The 25,695-nt window shown below is 43.8% G+C and overlaps 1 protein-coding gene across 5 annotated transcripts in view; it reads left to right on the top strand.

Annotated features, from left to right (window-relative positions):
* RNF213 (ring finger protein 213) overlaps positions 1 to 25,695 on the top strand; it is a 120,344-nt gene that overhangs the window by 29,880 nt on the left and 64,769 nt on the right. For all 5 annotated transcript variants that reach the window (XM_082603994.1, XM_082603990.1, XM_082603992.1 and 2 more), the window contains 8 exons: positions 9,067 to 9,350; positions 10,268 to 10,524; positions 11,683 to 11,880; positions 15,275 to 15,497; positions 16,284 to 16,339; positions 17,479 to 17,632; positions 20,317 to 20,487; positions 25,143 to 25,232. In XM_082603994.1, the coding sequence (XP_082460120.1) occupies positions 9,067 to 9,350; positions 10,268 to 10,524; positions 11,683 to 11,880; positions 15,275 to 15,497; positions 16,284 to 16,339; positions 17,479 to 17,632; positions 20,317 to 20,487; positions 25,143 to 25,232 (1,433 nt within the window). The remainder of the gene's footprint in view (positions 1 to 9,066; positions 9,351 to 10,267; positions 10,525 to 11,682; positions 11,881 to 15,274; positions 15,498 to 16,283; positions 16,340 to 17,478; positions 17,633 to 20,316; positions 20,488 to 25,142; positions 25,233 to 25,695) is intronic.

The raw sequence follows: 25,695 nt of genomic DNA, 5'->3' as shown, positions 1-25,695 counted from the left end.
TCGATTTGCATTTCTCTAATAATTAGTGCTGTTGAGCATCTTTTCATGTGCCTGTTGGCTATCTGTATGTCTTCTTTGGATAAATGTCTGTTTAGGTCTTCTGCCTATTTTTTTTTTTATATAACAAATTTAATCAGTTATACATATACATATGTTTCCATAACCCCTCCCTTTTGCGTCTCCCTCCCACCCTCCCTATCCCACCCCTCCAGGCGGTCACAAAGTACCGAGCTGACCTCCCTGTGCTATGCGGCTGCTTCCCACTAGCTATCTACCTCATGTTTGGTAGTGTATATATGTCCATGCCGCTCTTTCACTTTGTCACAGCTTACCCTTCCCCCTCCCCATATCCTCAAGTCCATTCTCTAGTAGGTCTGTGTCTTTATTCCTGTCTTACCCCTATGTTCTTCATGACATTTTTTTTCTTAAATTCCATATATATGTGTTAGCATACAGTATTTGTCTTTCTCTTTCTGACTTACTTCACTCTGTATGACAGACTCTAGGTCTATCCACCTCATTACAAATAGCTCAATTTCATTTCTTTTTATGGCTGAGTAATATTCCATTGTATATATGTGCCACATCTTCTTTATCCATTCATCCGATGATGGACACTTAGGTTGTTTCCATCTCCGGGCTATTGTAAATAGGGCTGCTATGAACATTTTGGTACATGTCTCTTTTTGAATTATGGTTTTCTCAGGGTATATGCCCAGTAGTGGGATTGCTGGGTCGTATGGTAGTTCTATTTGTAGTTTTTTAAGGAACCTCCATACCGTTCTCCATAGCGGCTGTACCAATTCACATTCCCACCAGCAGTGCAAGAGTGTTCCCTTTTTTCCACACCCTCTCCAGCATTTATTGTTTCTAGATTTTTTGATGATGGCCATTCTGACTGGTGTGAGGTGATATCTCATTGTAGTTTTGATTTGCATTTCTCTAATGAGTAAAGATGTTGAGCATCCTTTCATGTGTTTGTTGGCAGTCTGTATATCTTCTGTGGAGAAATGTCTATTTAGGTCTTCTGCCCATTTTTGGATTGGGTTGTTTGTTTTTTTGCTATTGAGCTGCACGAGCTGCTTATAAATTTTGGAGATTAATCCTTTGTCAGTTGCTTCATTTGCAAATATTTTCTCCCATTCTGAGGGTTGTCTTTTGGTCTTGTTTATGGTTTCCTTTGCTGTGCAAAAGCTTTTAAGTTTCATTAGGTCCCATGTGTTTATTTTTGTCTTTATTTCCATTTCTCTAGGAGGTGGGTCTAAAAGGATCTTGCTGTGATTTATGTCATAGAGTGTTCTGCCTATGTGTTCCTCTAAGAGTTTGACAGTGTCTGGCCTTACATTTAGGTCTTTAATCCATTTTGAGCTTATTTTTGTGTATGGTGTTAGGGAGTGATCTAATCTCATACTTTTACATGTCCCTATCCAGTTTTCCCAGCACCACTTATTGAAGAGACTGTCCTTACTCCACTGTACATTCCTGCCTCCTTTATCAAAGATAAGGTGACCATATGTCCGTGGGTTTAACTCTGGGCTTTCTATCCTGTTCCATTGATCTATCTTTCTGTTTTTGTGCCAGTACCATACTGTCTTGATTACTGTAGCTTTGTAGTATAGTCTGAAGTCAGGGAGCCTGATTCCTCCAGCTCCATTTTTCGTTCTCAAGATTGCTTTGGCTATTCGGGGTCTTTTGTGTTTCCATACAAATTGTGAAATTTTTTGTTCTAGTTCTGTGAAAAATGCCAGTGGTAGTTTGATAGGGATTGCATTGAACCTGTAGATTGCTTTGGGTAGTAGAGTCATTTTCACAATGTTGATTCTTCCAATCCAAGAACATGGTACATCTCTCCATCTATTTGTATCATCTTTAATTTCTTTCATCAGTGTCTTATAATTTTCTGCATACAGGTCTTTTGTGTCCTTAGGTAGGTTTATTCCTAGATATTTTATTCTTTTTGTTGCAATGGTAAATGGGAGTGTTTCCTTGATTTCACTTTCAGATTTTTCATCATCAGTATATAGGAATGCCAGAGATTTCTGTGCATTAATTTTGTATCCTGCAACTTGACCAAATTCATTGATTAACTCTAGTAGTTTTCTGGTAGCATCTTTAGGATTCTCTATGTATAGTATCATGTCATCTGCAGACAGTGACAGCTTTACTTCTTCTTTTCCAATTTGGATTCCTTTTATTTCCTTTTCTTCTCTGATTGCTGTGGCTAAAACTTCCAAAACTAGGTTGAATAAGAGTGGTGAAAGTGGGCAACCTTGTCTAGTTCCTGATCTTAGTGGAAATGGTTTCAGTTTTTCACCATTGAGGACGATGCTGGCTGTGGGTTTGTCATATATGGCCTTTATTATGTTGAGGAAAGTTCCCTCTATGCCTACTTTCTGCAGGGTTTTTATCATAAATGGGTGTTGAATTTTGTCGAAAGCTTTCTCTGCATCTATTGAGATGATCATATGGTTTTTCTCCTTCAATTTGTTAATATGGTGTATCACGTTGATTGATTTGCGTATATTGAAGAATCCTTGCATTCCTGGAATAAACCCCACTTGATCATGGTGTATGATCCTTTTAATGTGCTGTTGGATTCTGTTTGCTAGTATTTTGTTGAGGATTTTTGCATCTATGTTCATCAGTGATATTGGCCTGTAGTTTTCTTTCTTTGTGACATCCTTGCCTGGTTTTGGTATCAAGGTGATGGTGGCCTCGTAGAATGAGTTTGGGAGTGTTCCTCCCTCTGCTATATTTTGGAAGAGTTTCAGAAGGATAGGTGTTAGCTCTTCTCTAAATGCTTGATAGAATTCGCCTGTGAAGCCATCTGGTCCTGGGCTTTTGTTTGTTGGAAGATTTTTTATCACAGTTTCAATTTCAGTGCTTGTGATTGGTCTGTTCATATTTTCTATTTCTTCCTGATTCAGTCTTGGCAGGTTGTGCATTTCTAAGAATTTGTCCATTTCTTCCAGGTTGTCCATTTTATTGGCATAGAGTTGCTTATAGTAATCTCTCATGATCTTTTGTATTTCTGTAGTGTCAGTTGTTACTTCTCCTTTTTCATTTCTAATTCTATTGATTTGAGTCTTCTCCCTTTTTTTCTTGATGAGTCTGGCTAATGGTTTATCAATTTTGTTTATCTTCTCAAAGAACCAGCTTTTAGTTTTATTGATCTTTGCTATCGTTTCCTTCATTTCTTTTTCATTTATTTCTGATCTGATTTTTATGATTTCTTTCCTTCTGCTAACTTTGGGATGTTTTTGTTCTTCTTTCTCTAATTGCTTTAGGTGCAAGGTTAGGTTGTTTATTCGAGATGTTTCCTGTTTCTTAAGGTGGGATTGTATTGCTATAAACTTCCCTCTTAGAACTGCTTTTGCTGCATCCCATAGGTTTTGGGTCGTCGTGTCTCCATTGTCATTTGTTTCTAGGTATTTTTTAATTTCCTCTTTGATTTCTTCAGTGATCACTTCGTTATTAAGTAGTGTATTGTTTAGCCTCCATGTGTTTGTATTTTTTACAGCTCTTTTCCTGTAATTGATATCTAGTCTCATAGCATTGTGGTCGGAAAAGATACTTGATACAATTTCAATTTTCTTAAATTTACCAAGGCTTGATTTGTGACCCAAGATATGATCTATCCTGGAGAATGTTCCATGAGCACTTGAGAAAAATGTGTATTCTGTTGTTTTTGGATGGAATGTCCTATAAATATCAATTAAGTCCATCTTGTTTAATGTATCATTTAAAGCTTGTGTTTCCTTATTTATTTTCATTTTGGATGATCTGTCCATTGGTGAAAGTGGGGTGTTAAAGTCCCCTACTATGATTGTGTTACTGTCGATTTCTCCTTTTATGGCTGTTAGTATTTGCCTTATGTATTGAGGTGCTCCTATGTTTGGTGCATAAATATTTACAATTGTTATATCTTCTTCTTGGATCGATCCCTTGATCATTATGTAGTGTCCTTCTTTGTCTCTTCTAGTAGTCCTTATTTTAAAGTCTATTTTGTCTGATATGAGAATTGCTACTCCAGCTTTCTTTTGGTTTCCATTTGCATGGAATATCTTTTTCCATCCCCTTACTTTCAGTCTGTATGTGTCTCTAGGTCTGAAGTGGGTCTCTTGTAGACAGCATATAGATGGGTCTTGTTTTTGTATCCATTCAGCCACTCTGTGTCTTTTGGTGGGAGCATTTAGTCCATTTACATTTAAGGTAATTATCGATATGTATGTTCCTATTCCCATTTTCTTAATTGTTTTGGGTTCATTATTGTAGGTATATTCCTTCTGTTGTGTTTCTTGCCTAGAGAAGTTCCTTTAGCATTTGTTGTAAAGCTGGTTTGGTGGTGCTGAACTCTCTCAGCTTTTGCTTGTCTGTAAACGTTTTAATTTCTCCATCAAATCTGAATGAGATCCTTGCTGGGTAGAGTAATCTTGGTTGCAGGTTTTTCTCCTTCATCACTTTAAGTATGTCCTGCCACTCCCTTCTGGCTTGTAGAGTTTCTGCTGAGAGATCAGCTGTTATCCTGATGGGGATTCCCTTGTGTGTTATTTGTTGTTTTTGCCTTGCTGCTTTTAATATGATTTCTTTGTGTTTAATTTTTGACAGTTTGATTAATATGTGTCTTGGCGTATTTCTCCTTGGATTTATTCTGTATGGGACTCTCTGTGCCTCCTGGACTTGATTAACTATTTCCTTTCCCATATTAGGGAAGTTTTCAACTATAATCTCTTCAAATATTTTCTCAGTCCCTTTCTTTTTCTCTTCTTCTTCTGGAACCCCTATAATTCGAATGTTGGTGCGTTTAATGTTGTCCCAGAGGTCTCTGAGACTGTCCTCTGTTCTTTTCATTCTTTTTTCTTTATTTTGCTCTGCAGCAGTTATTTCCACTATTTTATCTTCCACCTCACTTATCCGTTCCTCTGCCTCAGTTATTCTGCTATTGATCCCATCTAGAGTATTTTTTATTTCATTTATTGTGTTTTTAATCGATGCTTGATTCATCTTTAGTTCTTCTAGGTCCTTGTTAACTGTTTCTTGCATTTTGTCTATTCTATTTCCAAGATTTTGGATCTGGGAAATAGAATCTTGGATCATCTTTACCATCATTATTCTGAATTCTTTTTCAGGTAGAGTGCCTATTACCTCTTCATTTGTTAGGTCTGGTGGGTTTTTATCTTGCTCCTTCTCCTGCTGTGTGTTTTTCTGTCTTCTCATTTTGCTTATGTTACTGTGTTTGGGGTCTCCTTTTTGCAGGCTGCAGGTTCGTAGTTCCTGTTGTTTTTGGTGTCTGTCCCCAGTGGCTAAGGTTGGTTTAGTGGGTTGTGTAGGCTTCCTGGTGGAGGGGACTAGTGCCTGTGTTCTGGTGGATGAGGCTGGATCTTGTCTTTCTGGTGGGCAGGTCCACGTCTGGTGGTGTGTTTTGGGGTGTCTGTGGACTTTTTATGATTTTAGGCCACCTCTCTGCTAATGGGTGGCGTTGTGTTCCTGTCTTGCTAGTTGTTTGGTTCAGGGTGTCCAGCACTGTAGCCTGCTGGTCGTTGAGTGAAGCTGGGTGCTGGTGTTGAGATGGAGATCTCTGGAAGATTTTCGCCGTTTGATATTATGTGGAGCTGGGAGGTCTCTTGTGGACCAGTGTCCTGAAGTTGGCTCTCCCACCTCAGAGGCACAGCACTGACTCCGGGCTCCTCAATTTGGGATGATGTGTTGTCTATTCATGTATTCCACAGATGCAGGATACATCAAGTTGATTGTGGAGCTTTAATCCGCTGCTTCTGAGGCTGCTGGGAGAGGTTTCCCTTTCTCTTCTTTGTTCTCACAGCTCCTGGGTCTCAGCTTTGGATTTGGCCCCGCCTCTGCGTGTAGGTAGCCGGAGGGCGTCTGCTCTTCGCTCAGATAGGACAGGGTTAAAGGAGCAGCCTCTTCGGGGACTCTGGCTCACTCAGGCCGGGAGGGAGGGAGGGGCACGGAGTGCGGGGCGAGCCTGCAGCGGCAGAGGTCGGCGTGACGTTGCACCAGCCCGAGGCGCGCCGTGCGTTCTCCCAGGGAAGCCGCCCCTGGATCCCGGGACCCCGGCAGTGGCGGGCTGCACAGGCTCCCGGAAGGGCGGTGTGGGCAGTGACCTGCGCTCGCACACAGGCTTCTTGGCGGCGGCAGCAGCAGCCCCAGCGTCCCACGCCCGTCACTGGGCTCCGCGCTTTCAGTCGCGACTCGCGCCCGTCTATGGAGCCCCTTTAAGCAGCGCTCTTAATCCCCTCTCCTCGCGCACCAGGAAACCAAGAGGGAAGAAAAAGTCTCTTGCCTCTTCGGCAGCTCCAGAGTTTTCACGGACACCCTCCCGGCTAGCTGTGGCACATTAGCCCCCTTCAGGCTGAGTTCTCGCCGCCAGCCCCAGTCCTCTCCCTGCGCTCTGACCGAAGCCCGAGCCTCAGCTTCCAGCGCTGCGCGCCCCGGCGGGCGAGCAGACAAGCCTCTCGGGCTGGTGAGTGCCGCTCGGCACCGATCCTCTGTGTGCGGATCTCTCCGCTTTGCCCTACCCAGGTATGTGGGGAGTTTCTTGCCTTTTGGGAGGTCTGGGGTCTTCTGCCAGCGTTCAGTAGGTGTTCTGTAGGAGTTGTTCCACGTGTAGCTGTATTTCTGGTGTATCCGTGGGGAGCTCTTCTGCCTATTTTTTGATTGGGTTGTTTGTCTTTTGATATTGAGTTGTATGAGCTGTTTGTAATTAAACAGATTTTTAGGTTGTAGATTAACTCAGAATTGCCAACTAACTTTATTTTCAGATGCTTTCTTAATCGTGATATTGTTCTAGTGTTTTTCAATAATTATACTTTGCAAGCTTTTTTAAAAAATGAGTGTTAAAGCTTTTTCCTTATTGTTGTACAGGCACTTTAACTGCCTACTTCTTGGTGTGGGCCATTCTATTTAGATGCCCTGTTGGTAGGTTGACATTGGAGCTCCCTGGGAGATGGTACCCTGGTCAGTTGGGTTAAATCAGGAGTTTTAAGCAGTAAGGAGGTCAGTCATAGTAACCAGTGGAAGGCCTGATGGGAAGGCCAGGGAGGGCCTTTGTTGGCTTCCGAGGGTCTGGAGGTCACTGCTTGAGCCCAGGTGGGGAAGTGCCCCAGCCCCTGACATCATCAATGCAGGTGATTTGGGAGGAGTGTCTGTAAGGCACTCTTGTTGATTGAGAGAAGTTTTGTGCTTTGTTTTATTTGGTGTGGTGGTGGTTTATGTTAAATAAATGTAGTTTTCATCAGTCCCAATAAACAGAGAGGTGACTTCCCTCCCCTCTTCCTCCTTCTAAGCCTCCTGTGAGCGCTCTCATTAGTAGAACCCACTGTGGCAAGGCGGGCAGAATGGAGGTTCTGGGCTCCAGCCCTGTGACATGGGGGAGACCCAGATGGCAGATGTGTGTGCTAGTGGCAGAAACAGCCATCACTAGCACTCTGTCCCTTCCAGTGCCTTTTTCTTCGTGCTGTGTTTTGCCTGAAACTGATTCTGCTGTGTCTGCATTCCTTGCCTACCCTCTTAGCCTCTTTGCTTTTGTCCCAACTCTTGCTGTTTCCTCTCAAGTTCAACTCTTGCAGCCCCGTCTCTGTTTCGCTGGACGGTTGTTGGTGTTTTTTTTCTTTCTTTCCATTCAATGTGATCATCATTTTTTTTTTCTTTTGTCCGTGCCGCATGGCTTGCTGGATCTTAGTTCCCAGACTGGTAATCAAACCTGTGCCCCGTGCAGTGGAAACGCGGAGTCGTAACCACTGGACCACCAGGGAATTCCCAATCTAATCATCTTTAATGGGTGAATTTAGCCCATTGGCATGAATTGAGACTGTCAGTGGAAGACTCACTTTTGACAAATAATCATGTCTTCTCTCTCTACCTTGTTTCCTTGTTCTTTTTTGTACTTTTTCTAACTTTTGGATTTTCTTTCTCTTTTCTCTGGGGGTTTGGAACTTAAATATTTTATTTCTGTTCCTCTAGTAGATTCTTCAAGACCAAGACCATTAATGTCCCTCCCTGTCCCACCGTCCCAGGGTCGAGGGTATCCCATGCCCAGGACACTGATTGGCACTCCCTTCACCTCCACGGCACTGGCCATCCCAGGCCAGCAGCTCTCACTCACCTTTTGTCTGGAAGAGCGTTTTTATAAAACCGAGAGAGAGCCATTGTGTCCCCGACCTGTGAGGGACATGTGAAGCAGGAAAAGCTTCCACAGGAGGTGATGCCTGAGTTCAGATCCAAACAGTGATTCCAAGTTATCGCTGGGCAGGGCCAGGATGGGGCAGGGCTGGGTGAGTGGGGACTTCCAGCAAAGACAGCAGACTGCACAGTGAGGAGAGGAGGCCTGTTCAGAGGCTGGGCTTTCATGGCTGTTTTTATGCACTTGTGTTGCCTCTGGTGCCTTACTGACCTCTTTGCCTTCTAATTATTTGACAATTGATTTTCCTGGGTTTTCTAGGTCTGTACTCTTATCATTTCAGCTGGTTATAAGAGCAGCCATGGGTTCAGCCCTTACCCCATGTTGAGGGCTGTTTTGTCTGCCATGTGACCTGTACCGTCCTTCATGGAGTGGGCGCCATGGTTCCCAGGACAGAGGAAATGAGCACTTGCACCAAGTAACATACCAAAATGGTGCACAAGTGCTAGTGAGGGATGCAGTTTCAGTATGAAATTTTTGACCTCTGTGTGATCATTTTCTAAGGAACTCATGTCATGTACCAATTGTGCTGAACCATCTAGTTCGACAAAGACATGTTTCAAGTTTTTTCAGGGCAGCTGAATCGTGTGCCTCACTCAATTCACTGTAGGGTGTCCAGGTTACTTGTCCTAAACAGCCGTGCTCCACCCAGGGGCCAGGCCCCATGTTGTTCATCTGTGGATGGGTACCTGGATGGAGCAAGTGTTGGCTGCCTTCCATTCACCACGTTCTGTGATGTTCCTGTCTTTCTTCCCTTCCTTGGCTCCTTCCTCCTATTTCTTCTGGTCAAGATCAGCCTTCCAGGGTGGAGTATCCAGGTCTAGTGGGTTTTGATCCTCCTAAGTATAACATTGCTCTTTTAATCTTAGACTGGCACCAGTACGACGATATAATTTGTAGGAAGCCCCCTGGGAAGTTGCAGAAATGGGTGGATTATCTAACAGATGGTACAAGGAAAGACTTGGTGAAAGGGAAGCAGATCGCAGCTATGGTCATGCTGGACCGCATCTTCAGCATCCTCGAGACCTGGAATGCCATCAATTTAAAGAACTTTTTCACCCAGTTCCAGCAGTTTTATTCTGTCATTCGGGTGCCCATGATCTATGAAGGAGAAGAACAGCTGTGGAGCACTCTGCAGTACGAAGAGAAGGAGGTACCAGGTCTCAGGGGTGTCAGCAACAGCCCCTTCTCTACCTTCTGGGTACTCAGCATCACCCCACCTCCTAGTGGCCAGATGACCCCTAGAATCAGTGGACCAGGTGGATGGGGGCAGGATATTTCAGTTCCTTTTCTTCTAGTGCCACCTCTAGGGAATTCTTTGTCCTCCCCATTTTCTTCCTCCTCCCACCTCCTCACCTGGCCCCATCTCCACCACTGGTTCTACCTCCTCACCTGCCCCCCACCTACTGGTCCCACCTCCTCACCTGCCCCCCACCTACTGGTCCCACCTCCTCACCTGCCCCCCTTCCCCACTGGTCCCACCTCCTCACCTGCCCCCCCTCCAGTGGTCCCACCTCCTCACCTGCCCCCCTCCCCCACTGGTCCCACCTCCTCACCTGCCCCCCTCCCCCACTGGTCCCACCTCCTTACCTGCCCCCCTCCACCACTGGTCCCACCTCCTCACCTGCCCCCTCCCCCACTGGTTCCACCTCCTCACCTGCCCCCCTCCACCACTGGTCCTGCCCCCTCACCTGCCCTTCCCCTCCACCACAAGAAGGCTGGCGCCCTTCACTGCATCTCCACCTGCTCTGTGGTATGGCTTAGGCGTTTTTGAGACAGACCTGGAGCCACACCTGAGATGACCAGTATACCCTTATAAGGCTCAGGACCCCCACTTGATAGCCCCTCCATCGTGCTGAGGCCTCTGGATGTACCACTGGTGGCACCTCCCGAGGACCCAGGGGGAGGGGGATGCTCAGGGTTTAGTGGGGAGGCAGGGAGTGGGTGACCCCTCCACGGAGGCTTCCCTGCCCAGCTGATGGGGAAGTAAGCATAGTGATGGGCAGCTTCTGACCCCTCTGGTGGGTTCAATACCAGTGGTTCTGTATCTTCTTTTTCTCCTGGGAGCAGGTGAGAAAGCACCTGTGGGAATGTTTGACAAAGAAAATGGCACCATTTCTGGAAATGAGTGGGGACCCTCTGCCTGAAGACTGCCCAGTGAGGAGTAAATTGAGAATGGGCCTGATTGTCCTTTTCTCAGTGGAAAAATTTCACTTTCTCTTATCGGAAAGTGACCTGGGCTCGCTCTGTTACCTCCTTTGCTCGAATGCCAGTTCACCAGATGCCCTTCGCAAGGATCTGATCCACATCCTTGAAACATCTCAGAGGTAGTGTGTGTGTGTGTGTGTGTGTGTGTGTGTGTGTGTGTGTGTGTGTAAAGATTTTCTAGCTCTCTAATGGTTTTTATCTGATCATAAAAAAAAAGTGCATGTCAGAGAATGGATGAAAACATGCAAGAAATAAAAACTACCCGTAACTTTACTACTCACTGTTGTCATTTCAGTGTTTATCCCACTAGCCTTTTTCTAGCCTATGTACTATTTTTCATTTTATTACATATTCTCTTGAGTACCCTGCTTTTGAGCAGCTTTAAGGTGTATCATGACTCAGCCCCACGTGCGTGTATTTGGGAGAGGGGTCATGGTAAGACAACGAAGCTGGACTTGAGGATGTTTGTGGAAGTACTGTGGATGCTCTCCCCATGGCCTCTGCAGCTGCCGTGCCCAGTTCACGAGCCAGAGCGTCACTGCGCTGGGCCCGGAGCACTCGTGGTGTGGAGGCTGCGGCCTGTCCTGAAGGCACTCACGTTTCACTGGGTGGAGGCACCGCCCCAGAACCCTCTGATGGTCCCAAGGTCTTTTTTCTGGAGCTGTTTGAATTGAACTTGAGGGTAGTATTGGGCAGCCTTCTCTGAGCAGTCAGTCTTATGGGACACCTGCCTTGTGGTTTTACAAATTTAAAACACCCAGTTAAACCCTGTTCATTTTGAAAGAGAGAAAAAATGCTGGCAAATGTACAAGTGTTTCCAGGTCTTAAGAAACATCCGTGTTTTGTGATTGTAGGGAATATGCCATGTATTATTTATAGGCTCCTTCCTTACATGTAAAATGTTGCTTTATATGTAGATTTACTGTCGCCAGATGACCTGGATTCAAGCCCCAGCTCTGGCACCGGGGGCCTTGCATAGATCACATGCCTCTCTGAACCTCTGTCTCCTCCACTGTCAAGGAGGATGGAAAGATGCCACCAGGAGTTTGCTCTGGGGCTTCGAAAGGGCCAGTTCAGTGCCTGATGCTTTTTGGGGGTGCCGAGGGGGCCCCTGAGGTTTCTCCCTGATCTGGTCACTCTGTGCTCAGGCACCCGGAGCGCTCTTATCTTATTGCTCTGTGTGAGGAGCTATCCCTTTCCTGGTGGGTGTTGGACCCCTGGGGCTGGCCTGACACTGGCCGTGCTGGGCTCACGTGGGGTCTCTGTTCCCTTTCTAGCTGGCGAGCATACATGGTAAACCTGTGCCAAACGTGCATGGACAAAAAGGTTGACCGTTGGGTGTGTGCCCTGCCTGTGCTGCACCACTGCATGGACCTGTCCCCACCAGCCCAGGACTCAGGCATGCAGCCCGAGGACACCTGGGCAGCCCTTGAAGGCATCTCCTTCTCGGAGTTTCGGGAAAAAAGAGAAGATCAGTAAGTTACAGACCTGCACTTTTGTATGTAAATCTTGGAATCATAACTCTGCTTCCAAGATCTCCAGTGGACTTTTAGTACCCACTCATTCCTGCTTTTAATGACGGAAGTAATGTATCACTTCTTTTAAAATTACTTCTTTAAAGATTTTAGGGGATTTCCCTGGTGGCTTAGTGGTTAAGAATCCGCCTGCCAATGCAGGGGACACGGGTTCGAGCCCTGGTCTGGGAAGATCCCACATGCCGCGGAGCAACTAAGCCCGTGCACCACAACTACTGAGCCTGCGCTCTAGAGCCCACGAGCGACAACTACTGAGCCTGCGTGCTGCAACTACTGAAGCCCACGTGCCTAGAGCCCGTGCTCCACAACAAGAGAAGCCACCACAATGAGAAGCCTGCACACTGCAACGAAGAGTAGCCCCCTCTCCCCGCAACTAGAGAAAGCCCGTGCACAGCAATGAAGACCCATCGCAGCCAAAAAATAAATTAAATTTAAAAAAACAAGAATTTTAAACAAGCAAGAAATACAAAGAAAAATACAAAAATGGCCTGCAACCCCAGAGATACTCATTGCTGTTAACACTTTGGCCTGTGTATTTGCAGGGTTTTGTCCAAATGTTGATATGTGGATGCTTTATATGCTTAAAAATCAACCACAAAAGATAGATTATGTATTTTTCTTTATTTGTCTTACAGTTTTATTGAGATATAATTGACCTATAGCACTGTATAAATTTAAGGTGTACAGCATAATGATTTGACTTACATCACGAAATGATGACCAACGATAAGTTTAGTGAAACATCTATTATTATCTCATAGGTGCAAAATTAAAGAAATAGAAAAAAAATTTCTCCCTTGCGATGAGAACTCTTAGGATTTCCTCTCTGAACAACTTTCATATATAACACACAGCAGTGTTCATTATATTTATCATGTTGTACATTATATCTGTAGCATTTATTTATATCTAGAAGTTTGCACCTTTTGTCTGGTTTCATGCAATTCCCCCCTGCCCCGCCTCTATGATAGATTATTTATTCTCTTTTATCCTGTTTTCCAACCTTCTTTTTTTCATTTAGCAGTATATTGTGAACGATTTTTTTTTTGCCAGTAAATATACACCTACTTTTGTAATGACTGCTTAGTGTTGCAAATTTTATTTAGCTGGTTCTCTGTGCCTGGACACTTGGATTATTTCTGCACTTTCGCTTTGTAAGCATGCTTTGATGCCCTTCTTTGTAATTTTCCCTGTCCAATTATTTCCTCAAGATAAATTCCTGAAAGTAGAATTTCACAGGTCAGAGGCTTTGCACATTGTAAGTGCACATCTTGAGGTAGTGAAGTACTATTTTGAGGCAAGGAAAGATTTCTTAGAGAAGACACAGAAAGCACAATCCATAAGAGAAAAATGGTAAATCAAATTTAAGTACAAAAGCAAAATAAAAAATACAAATTCAGTACAAAAAAATTAATACTAACACTTATTTCCAAGCACAGATAACATCCCCCATTTACTTTATTTTTTGTCAAAGAAACTATTCCAAGTCTCATCTGCCCTCCCCGCCCCTAGTCCAATAGGATCTAGCCTATAGGTGTTTAGGGATTGAAATAGTGAGTGAGCTGAATTAAGTTATTGCTTCTTCACTATTATTGGAACATTTTGAAATTAAAGCCAAATTAAGATTATTTATATAATTATATATATTTTAAATGCCCTTCAAGGGGCATTTATCTAGAAGACTGACTATCTAGAAGAAATTTAGCTGGAGAATGACAAACATTAGCATTGGTCTTAAAGATGGTGTCTTTTAGGCAAAAGTGGCCTTTAGTATATAGTGAAGCTTTATCCATCCATATGTTTCGCGTAGCCTCTGTTGCTTCGGTGGCACACAGCTGTATTTACCTTCCCATTGTCATCTTTTCGGGTCTCCAGGACAGTGTTACAGAACAGCGTAATTTAAAGACCTTCCCCGGACTGGGTTTGCGTAGACTGTTTGATCCAGGGCACTTGCTTATTCGCGCATCAACATGCTTAGTTCATAAATTATTGCACCCACAATGGAAAACAGTATCAAAAGTTAAAAAAAGAACTGCCATAGGATTGCCATAGGATTGCCAGCAGTCCTACTTGTGGATATGTAGCCCAAGGAAATGAAATAAGTATCTCAAAGAGGTATCTGTACTCCTGTGTTCATTGCAGCATTATTCACAATAGGCAAGATGTGGAAACAACCTACGTGTCCATCAACGAATGAATAAAGAAGCAGTGGTGTGTATATGTGTGTGTGTGTATACATATGTATGATGTATATATACTTGTGTATATCATCATATATATGTATATATGATGCAGTATTCAGCCACAAAAAAAAAAGGGAATCCTGCCACTTGCAACACATAGATGGACCTTGAGGGCATTATGCTAAGTGAGGTAAGTCAGATAAAGACAAATACTGTATGATATCACTTATATGTGAAATGTAAAAAAGTCAAACTCACAGAAGCAGAGAGTAGAATGGTGATTACCAGGGGCTGGGAGGTGGGGAAAAGGGGAGATATTGGTCAAAGAGCACAAACTTCAGTACTCTGAAGACAAATTAATTCTGGGGAGCTAATGTACAGCATGGTAACTATAGTTAATAATACTGCATTGTTTACTTAGAAGTTGCTAAGAGAGTAGCAACTTTCAAATGTTTTCACCCCAGAAAAGAAATGGTAACTATATGACACAATGGATGCAGCTATCAAGTAATGCTATGGTGGTAATCATTTTGCAATAAGAACGTGTATCAAATCAACACATTTTACACCTTAACCGTAACACAGTGTCATATGCCAACTGTATCTCAGTAAAGCTGGAAAGTGCTTAATTTTTGGTGGATTCTTTTATCATTGTGATAAAATATACCTAACCTACACTTTACCATTTTAATCATTTTAAGTGTACGGTTCAGTGGCATTAAGTACCTTCACATTGTTATGCAACTGTCATCCCCATCCGTCTCCAGAACTTTTCATCTTGTAAAACTGAAACTGTGTCCCCATTAAACAACTGTCTATTCCCTCCCTCACCATCAGCCCCTGGCACCCACCACTCTACTGTCTGTCTCTATGAATCTGGCTCCTCTAGGGACCTCACATAAGTGGAATCAGAGTATTTGTCCTTTTGTAAGTGGCTGATTTCACTGAGCATCATGTCCTCAGAGTTTATCCATGTTGCTGAATTCTTAATATGTTATTGTTTACTTCTCATTTGATTGAGTTCTTAGCATTTAAATCATTTTTGAAATCATTACTTTTCAGGTCCCTTCTAACATAATTTTAACTAACTTGGTCTGTTTTACTGATCTCACTGTTGCCCTTTTTTTCTGTTCCAATTTTCCCTTATATAGGAAGCAATTACTCCAGCTAATGGGAAAGAACAGACATTTGCTAAATGTGGATGAGTATCTGTTCCGATCCTGGTTCAGTTTGCTCCCTCTGAATAACTTGGTTCATTACATGGAAGACCTCACCGACTACCTGAGTTACTCACCCCCTCGTATCCTGGACTGTCTTCTAGGGACTTGGTACCGGCTTGAAGGACTTGAGGAAATCTCCAACAGAAATGTCCAGGTTTGTTGTCTGGAATCGGCTCTTGAGTCCTTGCTTAGCAAAAGCAGATCAAAAACGAATCAGTCAGAATGTGTGATTCTCCTTTTCTGAAAACCTGACAGGGTAAAGCATTTAGAAAAAAGAAAACCAGGAGGGGTCAATATTTCATAGGGTAAAGGGTTGATTTACTTGAGTTATTCTGTTTCAGTAAATAGAATTCAATAAAACAGTAGCCTTTGGGTATGTGTGATTGTGCAAGGCAGGGCTAGAAGTTATTCTGAGTGTTGGTCCACTTTCTAATTGCTCTCTGTCCTTTCCCATTTTGGGGGTGGATAAAATGGTATTATTTTATTTTTTAAAAAATATTTATTTATTTTTGGCTACTTTGGGTCTTAGTTGCGGCATGCAGGCTCTTTTGTTGCTGCATGCGGGCTCTTTGTTGCAGCGCACAGGCTTCTCCCTAGTTGTGGCACGTGAGCTCAGTAGTTGTGGCGTGGGCTTAGTTGCCCTGTGGCATGTGGGATCTTAGTTCCCCAATCAGGGATCGAACCTACGTCCCCTGCATTGGAAGGCGGATTCTTAACCACTGGACCACCAGGGAAGTCCCCAAAATGGTAAAATTTTAAATCCTGAGTTTTATTTGTAGAAGGTGTAAGATTAGTACTTGAGCCCCTTAAAATTTGTTTGTAGAAAGAAAGTAATTAATTATTATGCTCTATTTATGTTGGATTTTTTGGGGTCTGTTTTAGCAAAGATGGTGGCATCATGATTAAATCCTCCCTTTTTTTCTTTTCTTCCCCACGCTAGAGTATTAAGAGTACTTTTAAAATGCTGTTGCACCTCCTGGATATGTATCAGGAAAAGTAAGTAGAAAAGTAAAGTGTAGTCTCTCTCTTGCACACAGTTATCCCCTCCTGATTGGTTGTATCCCATATTTGCTGTCATTAATGGAAGGTCATAAATTAATATATATCCCACTTCTTTCTTCAAGGTATTAATGTAATCATCCTACTTTTTAAAAAAGGGAAAAGCATAGAGATCAGCTGCTAAGATTTTGGTTTATTTCCATCTGGTCTTTTTTCCTGTGCATTTTTGTCATTTATTTTTAAGTGATCACCATCATATTACATATTCATGCTTGCATCCTGCATTTCATCAGCATTTAGTCTTCAAATTTTTTTTACAAGTCAGGGAAGTTGAAAATAAAAATCAAAGTTAGCTTTCCATAATTATCTGAAATTATTTGCTCCTGCAAATTTGTGTGACCTCTGATACCCAGAAGGCACAGTGTACAGAATGTAGAACAATAGAAATGTACCTGTGGGAGAGAAGGTATTTTCTGAGATTCTTGGAGCACTGCCAGGATCACCTCATCTGAATTAGTAGGGTGTTCAGGATGGAGGTGGGGGTGTCAGGTCTTCATTAACATCAAGCACCTGGGGCTTCAGTGACCCCACCTAATTCTGTGTATTACAGAATCACCCCAGTAATTCCTTTCTCATGCTGCCTTCTAAACCCCACTCTGATCAACTCCCTAACTCTCAGCTCTGGTCATGTGTCAGCCAGTAAGCAAGTCCACGCAGAGCTGGAAGAGATTTCGTGCACAGGATATCCCAGGATATATTCTTCTAGCATTTCTTCCTCTTTCTCCCTCCCTGTATCTTCCTGATTTTTAAAAAAATTTATATGGTATTTGAATCTTTGGTAATATGCATCCCTAAGATTTTTTCCAAACAAAGGAATACACTTGGAAATAGTTTAACTTGCTTTCGTTAAAATAGTTCAGACCATGGAGGCAAACCAAAAGGACTTTGTTTCCTTTTTATCTTAGTCACAAGTTCAAGGTAGATGGAAATGTCCTGGATGTTAACCTCTACGAGATCAAGTACATGCCTTCCTTGTAGGTGTTTTAAAGGGAAGGAACTCATCATGGATAAGGGGTACTGTTTTCTCATTCTTCCTAAATTACTTCATTGATTTCTTTCAACTCTTTGTGGGGTAGGATTCTTGAGGAGCCCTTGATACAGTCCTACTTGACTGTGTGCCTGAAACTTCACGAATCTACCTGCAGAATAACAAAAGAACACACGTTTTATGAGATGCCTGCCTTATCTGCTGAGATTGTTTGCAGAATTATTATACTTAAACTTCTAGTGGTAAGTGGAACACGTACACATAATGTTGTACCCAGGAGAGCTATGGAACCTGAAGCATCCTCAGTTCAAAAAGGAGATAGGCTAATTCTAGGATTGCTAGAATGACACAGAGTGGCTGATTGTGTCATCAGATATTTGTCAGTACCTACTTGATGCCAGGTTTTGTTCTGTGCATCAAGGCTATTTTGGTGAACCAGGGTCTGCGTGCTTGCCCTCTAGGGCTTGCGTTGGAGGGAAGGAGGCAGTGCAGGATCTCAAGTGTAGAGTATCAGCTGTGACTGGGTTAATTCAAGAGCTCTGCAAGTGGCCGGGACTTCAGGCAAGGACCTCCCTACCTAAATGCATGTTCAGGCCTAGTCTTTCCCACCTGAGCTTTATTCCTGTTCACTGAAACTCAAATACAGTAACGAGGTCCACACACCTAAGTGCACACCTTAGAGCCTTTCCACACAGACTCTGTCTCCTTCATCAAACTGTAGGGACATCCCAGAGCTCTGTCCCACCTCGCTCCACACCTCCCAGAGGTAACAACTCTCCTGATTTCTACCACCACGCATTAGTTTTGCCCGTCTTTGAACTCTTTCCTTTTTGTGTCTGGCTTTCTTCACTTGACGTGACATCTCTGAGATCCATCCATGACGTTGCTTGTTGTCTGCAGCTTATATTTTCCCATTGTTATGTGATCTTCACCAGCTTGAGTTTGAGCTTCCACATGAAGGTGACAGATGATTTCATATTTAGATCGACCATTTATTTGTTAAGCATTTGACACATCAGAACTGGGACGTTAGTGATATAAAATAATTAAGTATATGTTTTAACTTGTTCCTTTTCGTTTTTCTTCTTTAAAATACCAAGGATACATTTAAAAATAAACATTATTGGTAAGACGATTGCTTTCTCCTGAAGTGGGTATTATTTAAACCATCATAGGCAGGTGCCAACATCTAGATAAACTGTGTTCAAGAAATTTGAAATTTGTCAGTTACTTAGGGTGTATGTTCCTGTAGAAATAACTATCTTAAATGTTGGTTGGGATCTCAGATTAGTGCAATCCACAGTCTGATCCAAATACTCTACCTGTGCCATAAAAACAGAAAGCTTTGCAGAACTGAAATTAAATAAAACCAAAGTATATGAAGAGTTTTTGAAAAGCTTTTGGTTGCATGTTGACATAAAGGGTTGATAGGATTGATAGGACATCAGATGGAGAAAAACAAGGAGCAAAGCTGAAGGTTCTAGAGTAGATTTTCAGACTTGGGTTGTTCACTTACGTCCATCATCTGTGCTGGGTGCCGGGGACACCCAGATGGAGAAGACAGGTCCCTGGCAACAGGGATGCGTAGGAGGGGGACCATCCTCTGAGCACATAATTGCAGCACAGTGGCTTAATGCTAAGCTGGAGTGTTGATTAGGTGTCCTGGGAACAAAGGGCCTTCGGAGGGGCTGACGTTCCCACAGGGCGAGAGAGCAGCCCGTGCAGTGTCAGGGAGGAGAGGAACATGCCGCTCTGGAGGACCCACAGGTAGCCTAGTGTGGCTGGAGATGGAGCTGAGATCGAGGCAATGCCAGATCACAGATGGCATGCACACCCTGCTAAAGCTTCCAGATTATTCTAGAAGCTGCTGCACCATGAGGGGATGTTCCGCATGGGTCAGCATGTCCTGCTTTCAGCTCAGAACTGTCGCTGGCCCTTGCCACCCACATCCTGAGAGCTGTGCTCCCATCACACCTGTACCCCAGCCCACCCCTCCCATGCTGCCCAGAGCTCCTCGAATCTTTCAGGGAAGAACTGCCCCCACCAGGCTGGGTACAGCACCCTTTATGTGCCTTGAAAATAGCTTGTGCTTCCTCATCTTGGCACTTGCCCTGGTTACTGATCATGCTGTCAGCTCCTTGGGCAGCTGCCTCGCCACCGCGTCTTTAGCCCTTGGGCCAAGCATCTCTGGAGGGAGGGAGTGACACCAACAGATCCAGTTTTGGGGGGTCCTGACACACAATTTGAGGGGCTCAGTTGAAGCAAAAGGAAACACATACAGAACTGGGAGATGCCTCTGTCTAAGTGGGGCTGATGGCTGGGCTGTATCTGCTTTGTGGTAAAGGTGCTTCTGGTGAGAAGGAGAGGGAGGGAGGGAGGGAGGCATCCTTAGAGCCCTTGACCTCGGGGAAAGGGGGCTTTTCAGGGAGAGGGAATGAAGGGAAAACCTCAAGGAAAGAGCACCAGTGGCTGGGGACATGGGTTACCTCCTGGCCCGCAGACCAGACATGTCACTGAGGGGCAGGGTTTACACTAGCTCGGCTTCTCTGAGCTGCTGGAAACTCTGAGCCCTTGGTGCCTCCTCACCCTGTCCAGAGGAAGCTTGTCGGCTCTTCCTCGGCTCGGAGCCCAGGAAGTCTGTGCATTGGCGAGGCAGAGTTGCCTCTGTTAACAGTTGCCTGGGGTCATTTGATGGGGCATCCATGCCGCTCCTTCTCCTGCCTTGTCCCCCCATGCTGCCCACCCAGAGTGAAGCTGAAACGCTCTGGGGAAATGAAAGTGCTATGAATACGCAGGCTCTGCCTGGGCCGGTGGGTCTGAGCGCAACAGGTGGCGTCGGGCGCACAGGGGGGAAGGGAGTGGCATCTGGACCTTTGGGTCCACAGCGCAGGGACGATTAAACTCTCTGTCCCTCTTGTGGTGACAGGATTCAGCAGGAGGGCAGGGAAATGAAACTGGAAAGAAGAATTCAGTAAAAACAGTCTTCCAGGGGACTCTTGCCGCTACAAGATCTTGGCTTCAGAGAATTTTTCAAAAAGGCGTGTTCCTGACTGGGTTGATGTTTTCTGTCACCTTCACTTACTGCGAGGAGATTAAGGTAAGCCCTGCCGAGTGCAGGGAACCCAGTGGGTCTTGTCTGCAGAATGGGCAGCTGCTCCCCTAACAGGACCCAAGGGCATGGGCACCCTGGTGGGTGGGCCATGGTCCCCACACCGATGGTGAGGCTGCTGAACGGTGAGGACAGACCTTGTTGGGCTGGCGGGGAGGGGCATTCGAGTCTGATCCAGTGCTGAGGTTATGAGTCAGGTTTATGATGTTGAAAGTAGAAGAATAAGATGGAAGCAAGAGCTACTTGAAAGGGAAACTGGGCAGAGTGGTGTCTGAATGTGAGGAAACTGGAAATCAGTCCCAAGAGGTTGGGAGGCAGGGAGGGCTTCCAGAAACCGAGATGTGGACAGAATCTTGTGCCACTGAGGAGGAGGAGGGAGGGCCTAAAGACTGTTGGCTCCAGGACAAAGTTCTAGAAAGTGATATAAGCAGACCAACCAAATGGCCCTCTGACGTCATCAAACCAGACTTCAATAGGCTGTTGCCTTCCAGGGATACTTTAATGGAGTCACCATAAAATCACATAGTTGAGACTGTGCATGAACAGAGACAAATGACTCTCACTCCATCTCAGACTTCTTCAGACTTATTACCTATCTACACAGAGGGGAGAAGATCATTAATCCAAATACCCAGAGCCCAGAACTCTGACCACTCACCCTCACTGGGACAGAGTCTAAGGTCAAAACAAGGAAAACATACATACATCTTGAACTTGGTTTAGAAGTTTTGTTGTTGGTAGTGGAATGGGTATAGCAAGTCTGGAGCTATGTTGTGTGTACTCTAAGGCTGAGCAGATGGACACAGGGTTGCTGCTGTTGGAAGCCCAGGTTCTTTCTTACTGGAGGAGGGACGTGTGGACCAGGGGAGAGAGGAGGAGATCTGTGGTTTGGAAGGAGCTAGAGGTATAGTGTGAACTCATGATTTAAAAAACAACAACAGGTAAAAGACCTGTACTCATAAAACTATAAGATACTGATGAAAGAAATCAAAAATGACACACACAGATGGAGAAATATACCATGTTTTTGGATTGGAAGAATCAATATTGTGAAAATGACTATACTACCCAAATCAGTCTACAGATTCAATGCAATCCCTATCAAATTATCAATGGCATGTTTTACAGAACTAGAACAAAGAATCTTAAAATTTGTATGGAGATACAAAAGACCCCGAATAGCCAAAGCAATCTTGAGGGAAAAAAAACGGAGCTGGAGGAATCAGACTCCCTGACTTCAGACCATATTACAAAGCTACAGTAATCAAGACAGTATGGTACTGGCACAGAAACAGAAATATAGATCAGTGGAACAGGATAGAAAGCCCAGAGATAAACCCATGCAACTATGGTCAACTAATCCGTGACACAGGATGTAAGGATATACAATGGAGAAAAGACAGCCTCTTCAATAAGTGGTGCTGGGAAAACTGGACAGCTACATGTAAAAGAATGAAATTAGAACACTCCCTAAAAACATACACAAAAATAAACTCAAAATGGATTCGAGACCTAAATGTAAGACTGGACACTATAAAACTCTTAGAGGAAAACATAGGAAGAACACTCTTTGACATAAATCACAGCAATATCTTTTTTGACTCACCTCCTAGAGTAAGGGAAATAAAAACAAAAATAAACGAATGGGACCTAGTGAAACTTAAAAGCTTTTGCACAGCAAAGGAAACTATAAACAAGACGAAAAGACAACGCTCAGAATGGGAGAAAATATTTGCAAACAAATCAACAGACAAAGGAATAATCTCCAAGATACATAAACAGCTCATGCAGCTCAATATTAAAAAAACAAACAACCCAATCCAAAAATGGGCAGAAGACCTAAATAGACATTTCTCCAAAGAAGACATACAGATGGCCAAGAAGCACATGAAAAGCTTCTCAACATCACTGATTATCAGAGAAATGCAAATCAAAACAACAATGAGTATCACCTCACACCAGTTAGAATGGGCATCATCAGAAAATCTACAAACAACAAATGCTGGAGAGGGTGTGGAGAAGAGGGAACCCTCTTGCACTGTTGGTGGGAATGTAAGTTGATAAACCACTATGGAGAACAGTATGGATGTTCCTTAAAAAACTAAAAATAGAATTACCATATGACCCAGCAATCCCACTACTGGGCATATACCCAGAGAAAACCAGAATTCAAAAACACACATGCACCCCAATGTTCATTGCAGCACTAGTTACAATAGCCAGGTCATGGAAGCAACGTAAATGCCCATCGACAGACGAATGGATAAAGAAGATGTGGTACATATATACAATGGAATATTACTCGGCCATAAAAAGGAATGAAATTGGGTCATTTGTTGAGACGTGGATGGATCTAGAGACTGTCATACAGAGTGAAGTAAGTCAGAAAGAGAAAAACAAATATAGTATATTAACACATATATGTGGAATCTAGAAAAATGGTACAGATGAACCGGTTTGCAAGGCAGAAATAGACACAAATGTAGAGAACAAACGTATGGACACCAAGGGGGGAAAGCGGGGGTGGGGGTGGTGGTGTTGGGATGAATTGGGAGATTGGTATTGAGATATATACACTAATATGTATAAAATAGATAACAAATAAGAACCTGCTGTATAATAAACAAATAAATAGCAACAACAGGGGCTTCCCTGGTGGAACAGTGGTTGGGAGTCCGCCTGCCAATGCAGGGGACATGGGTTCAAGCCCTGGTCCAGGAAGATCCCACATCCGCAAAGCAGCTGAGCCCCTGCACCACAACTACTGAGCCTGCACTCTAGAGCCCGCGAGCCACACTACTGAAGCCCACGTGTCTAGAGCCCGTGCTCTGCAACAAGAGAAGTCACCGCAGTGAGAAGCTGTGTACCGCAACAAAGTGTAGCTCCTGCTCACCGCAACTAGAGAAAGCCCGTGCACGGCAACAAAGACCCAATGCAGCCAAAAATAAATAAATAAATAAATAATTAAAAAATTTAAAAAATAAGAAGCAACAACAGTTCCTGACTCCGTCCACTGAAAGGGCCTAGAGATTGTGAAACAGGTCCGTGAGCACACCCAGAGCCCTAGTCATGGCTTCTAAATGCCATTTCCCCTAAAAAACCAAACCAAAACAAAACAAAACCCCCCAAAACCTGTGCTTCTGGAAGGAACAGCAGATTCTAGAGGTGGGGCTGAAGAAGTGAAAGGCCAGCCTGAAACACCTTGTATTGCCAGAAAGTAGAAGTGCTTGAAGTCGCGTGGTGACATGTCACAAGGAGACAGGACTAGATCCAAGGTGATATCCTAGGTTAGATCCTGGATGGTAAAAGGATGTTCATGGGAAAAAAGTGGTGAAATCCAAACAAAGCCAGTGGTTTTGTTCGTGGTAATCTAGCAATGCTAATTACTTAGCTTTGACAACTGTACTACGGGTACGTAGCGTGTTAGCACTCGGGGAAATTGGGCTGAGAGTATCTGGAACTCTCCATACTATCTTTGCAGTATTTCTGTACATCTAAAATTATTACATTTTTAAAAAAAGGAGACAGAAGCTAGCTTGCAGGGGTTCCCACTAGCCAAATCTGAGACAATTTGAGTATCACAATGAGTAGTGACCAGAAGAGGATTATCATATTAGAGATTATCATATTAGGTGGAGTAAATCAGACAGAGAAAGACATATGCTACCATATGCTATCACTGACATGTGGGATCTAAAATACAACACAAATGAACTTATTTACTAAACAGAGACAGACTCACAGACGTAGAGAACACACTTGTGGTTACCAAAAGGGAAAGGGGGTCTGGGAGGGATAAATTAGGAGTTTGGGATTAACAGATACAAACTACTGTATATAGAATAGGTAAACAACAAGGCCCAACTGTATAGCACAAGGAACTATATTCAGTATCCTGTAGTAAACCATAATGGAAAAGAAAAAAATGTTATCATCATCATAACAGAAAGGAAAACAGAAAAGGCCGGAGAACTCTTCTAGAAAAGAGACATGGTAACTAAATGCAGTGTGTGTCCGTCAGTTGGATCCATGACCCAAACAGTCAGGAAGGACACCTGTGGACAATGAGAGAAATGTGGATAGGGACCCTTCCTCAAGAAAGGTCACACCCACGTGAACTGGCCTCAGTGACACCTATACTACCATGTGTAGCAGAAGGGACACGGTGTTGGGGATGCCTGCCCAGGACTTAGGGGCCAAGGGGCATGACGTCTGCAACTTCCTTCCAATGGTTCAGCAGAGAAAATGCCTATTTCTAGAGAGACTAAAGGGAGCACAAAAGAGAAAGAGATAAAGCAGTCGCTTTAAACGCTGGGGAGTCTACCTGAAGGTATATGAGTGTCCTTGTGCTGTCATTAAGTTTGAAATTTTTTGAAATAAAACAATGGAGGGAAATCCTTTCAGGTTAAAAACCAGTTACACAGTGGAAGAGACTGTAGAGATGACCTGTCCCAGTCAGGACCCTTCGTTTTATAAGGCTAAGGTGGGTTGCCCTGACACACCAGTGACACAGCAGACCATTGACAAAGATGAGTCAGAACCCAGGTGTCTTTGAAGCACTGTGCGTAATCGTCTTCCTTCATAGAATTCCACTATGGCATCTAGGTGTCTTAGTGGCTGTCCCTTACATGTGGGTTTTGCAGATCTGGAGTCGACTGGTGGAAATAAACTTCCCTGCAGAGCATGGCTGGAAGGAATCCTTGCTGGGGGACATGGAAGGGAGGCTCAAACAGGTACTGAAAGTCGGGGGATGTTCTTTTTGGAAGTCGGTAAAACCAGACCGTGAGAAGCAACCAAGACACGTGATGACTGCATTTGAGTGGACAGGGCATGGGGTTCATATGACTCTGTGTTTCTGATTCAGCCTTAATAGTTTGACCGCAGATGGTATTCCAGAGAAGAATAAGGGCACAAGGTCTGGGCACCAGGGGAACCCTCAGCATGCATGGGGTTCTAATAGGCACTAACCCTATATGCTGTGGCTCTAAGTGGCCTGTTGGTGACAAGAGCCTTATTAAACCCAGTGACAAGTGGGGACAACACAAAAGTGTTCCCCATTTTTAATTAAGGCCTGTGACCCTAGAAAATTCAGGTTTTAAAAAACGTGATATGAGGGTTTTCTACGTAACTGTTAAATGGATCTTTTTAGGAAAAGAGAAGCAAAGAAGAAACCTTTTTAAATTAATTAATTAATTA

This window comes from Mesoplodon mirus (genome assembly GCF_964341445.2).
Source record: "Mesoplodon mirus genome assembly, chromosome: 18".
Taxonomy (NCBI): domain Eukaryota; kingdom Metazoa; phylum Chordata; class Mammalia; order Artiodactyla; family Ziphiidae; genus Mesoplodon; species Mesoplodon mirus.
Note: the sequence above shows the minus strand (reverse complement) of the source record. Positions and strands in the feature narration are given on the sequence as shown.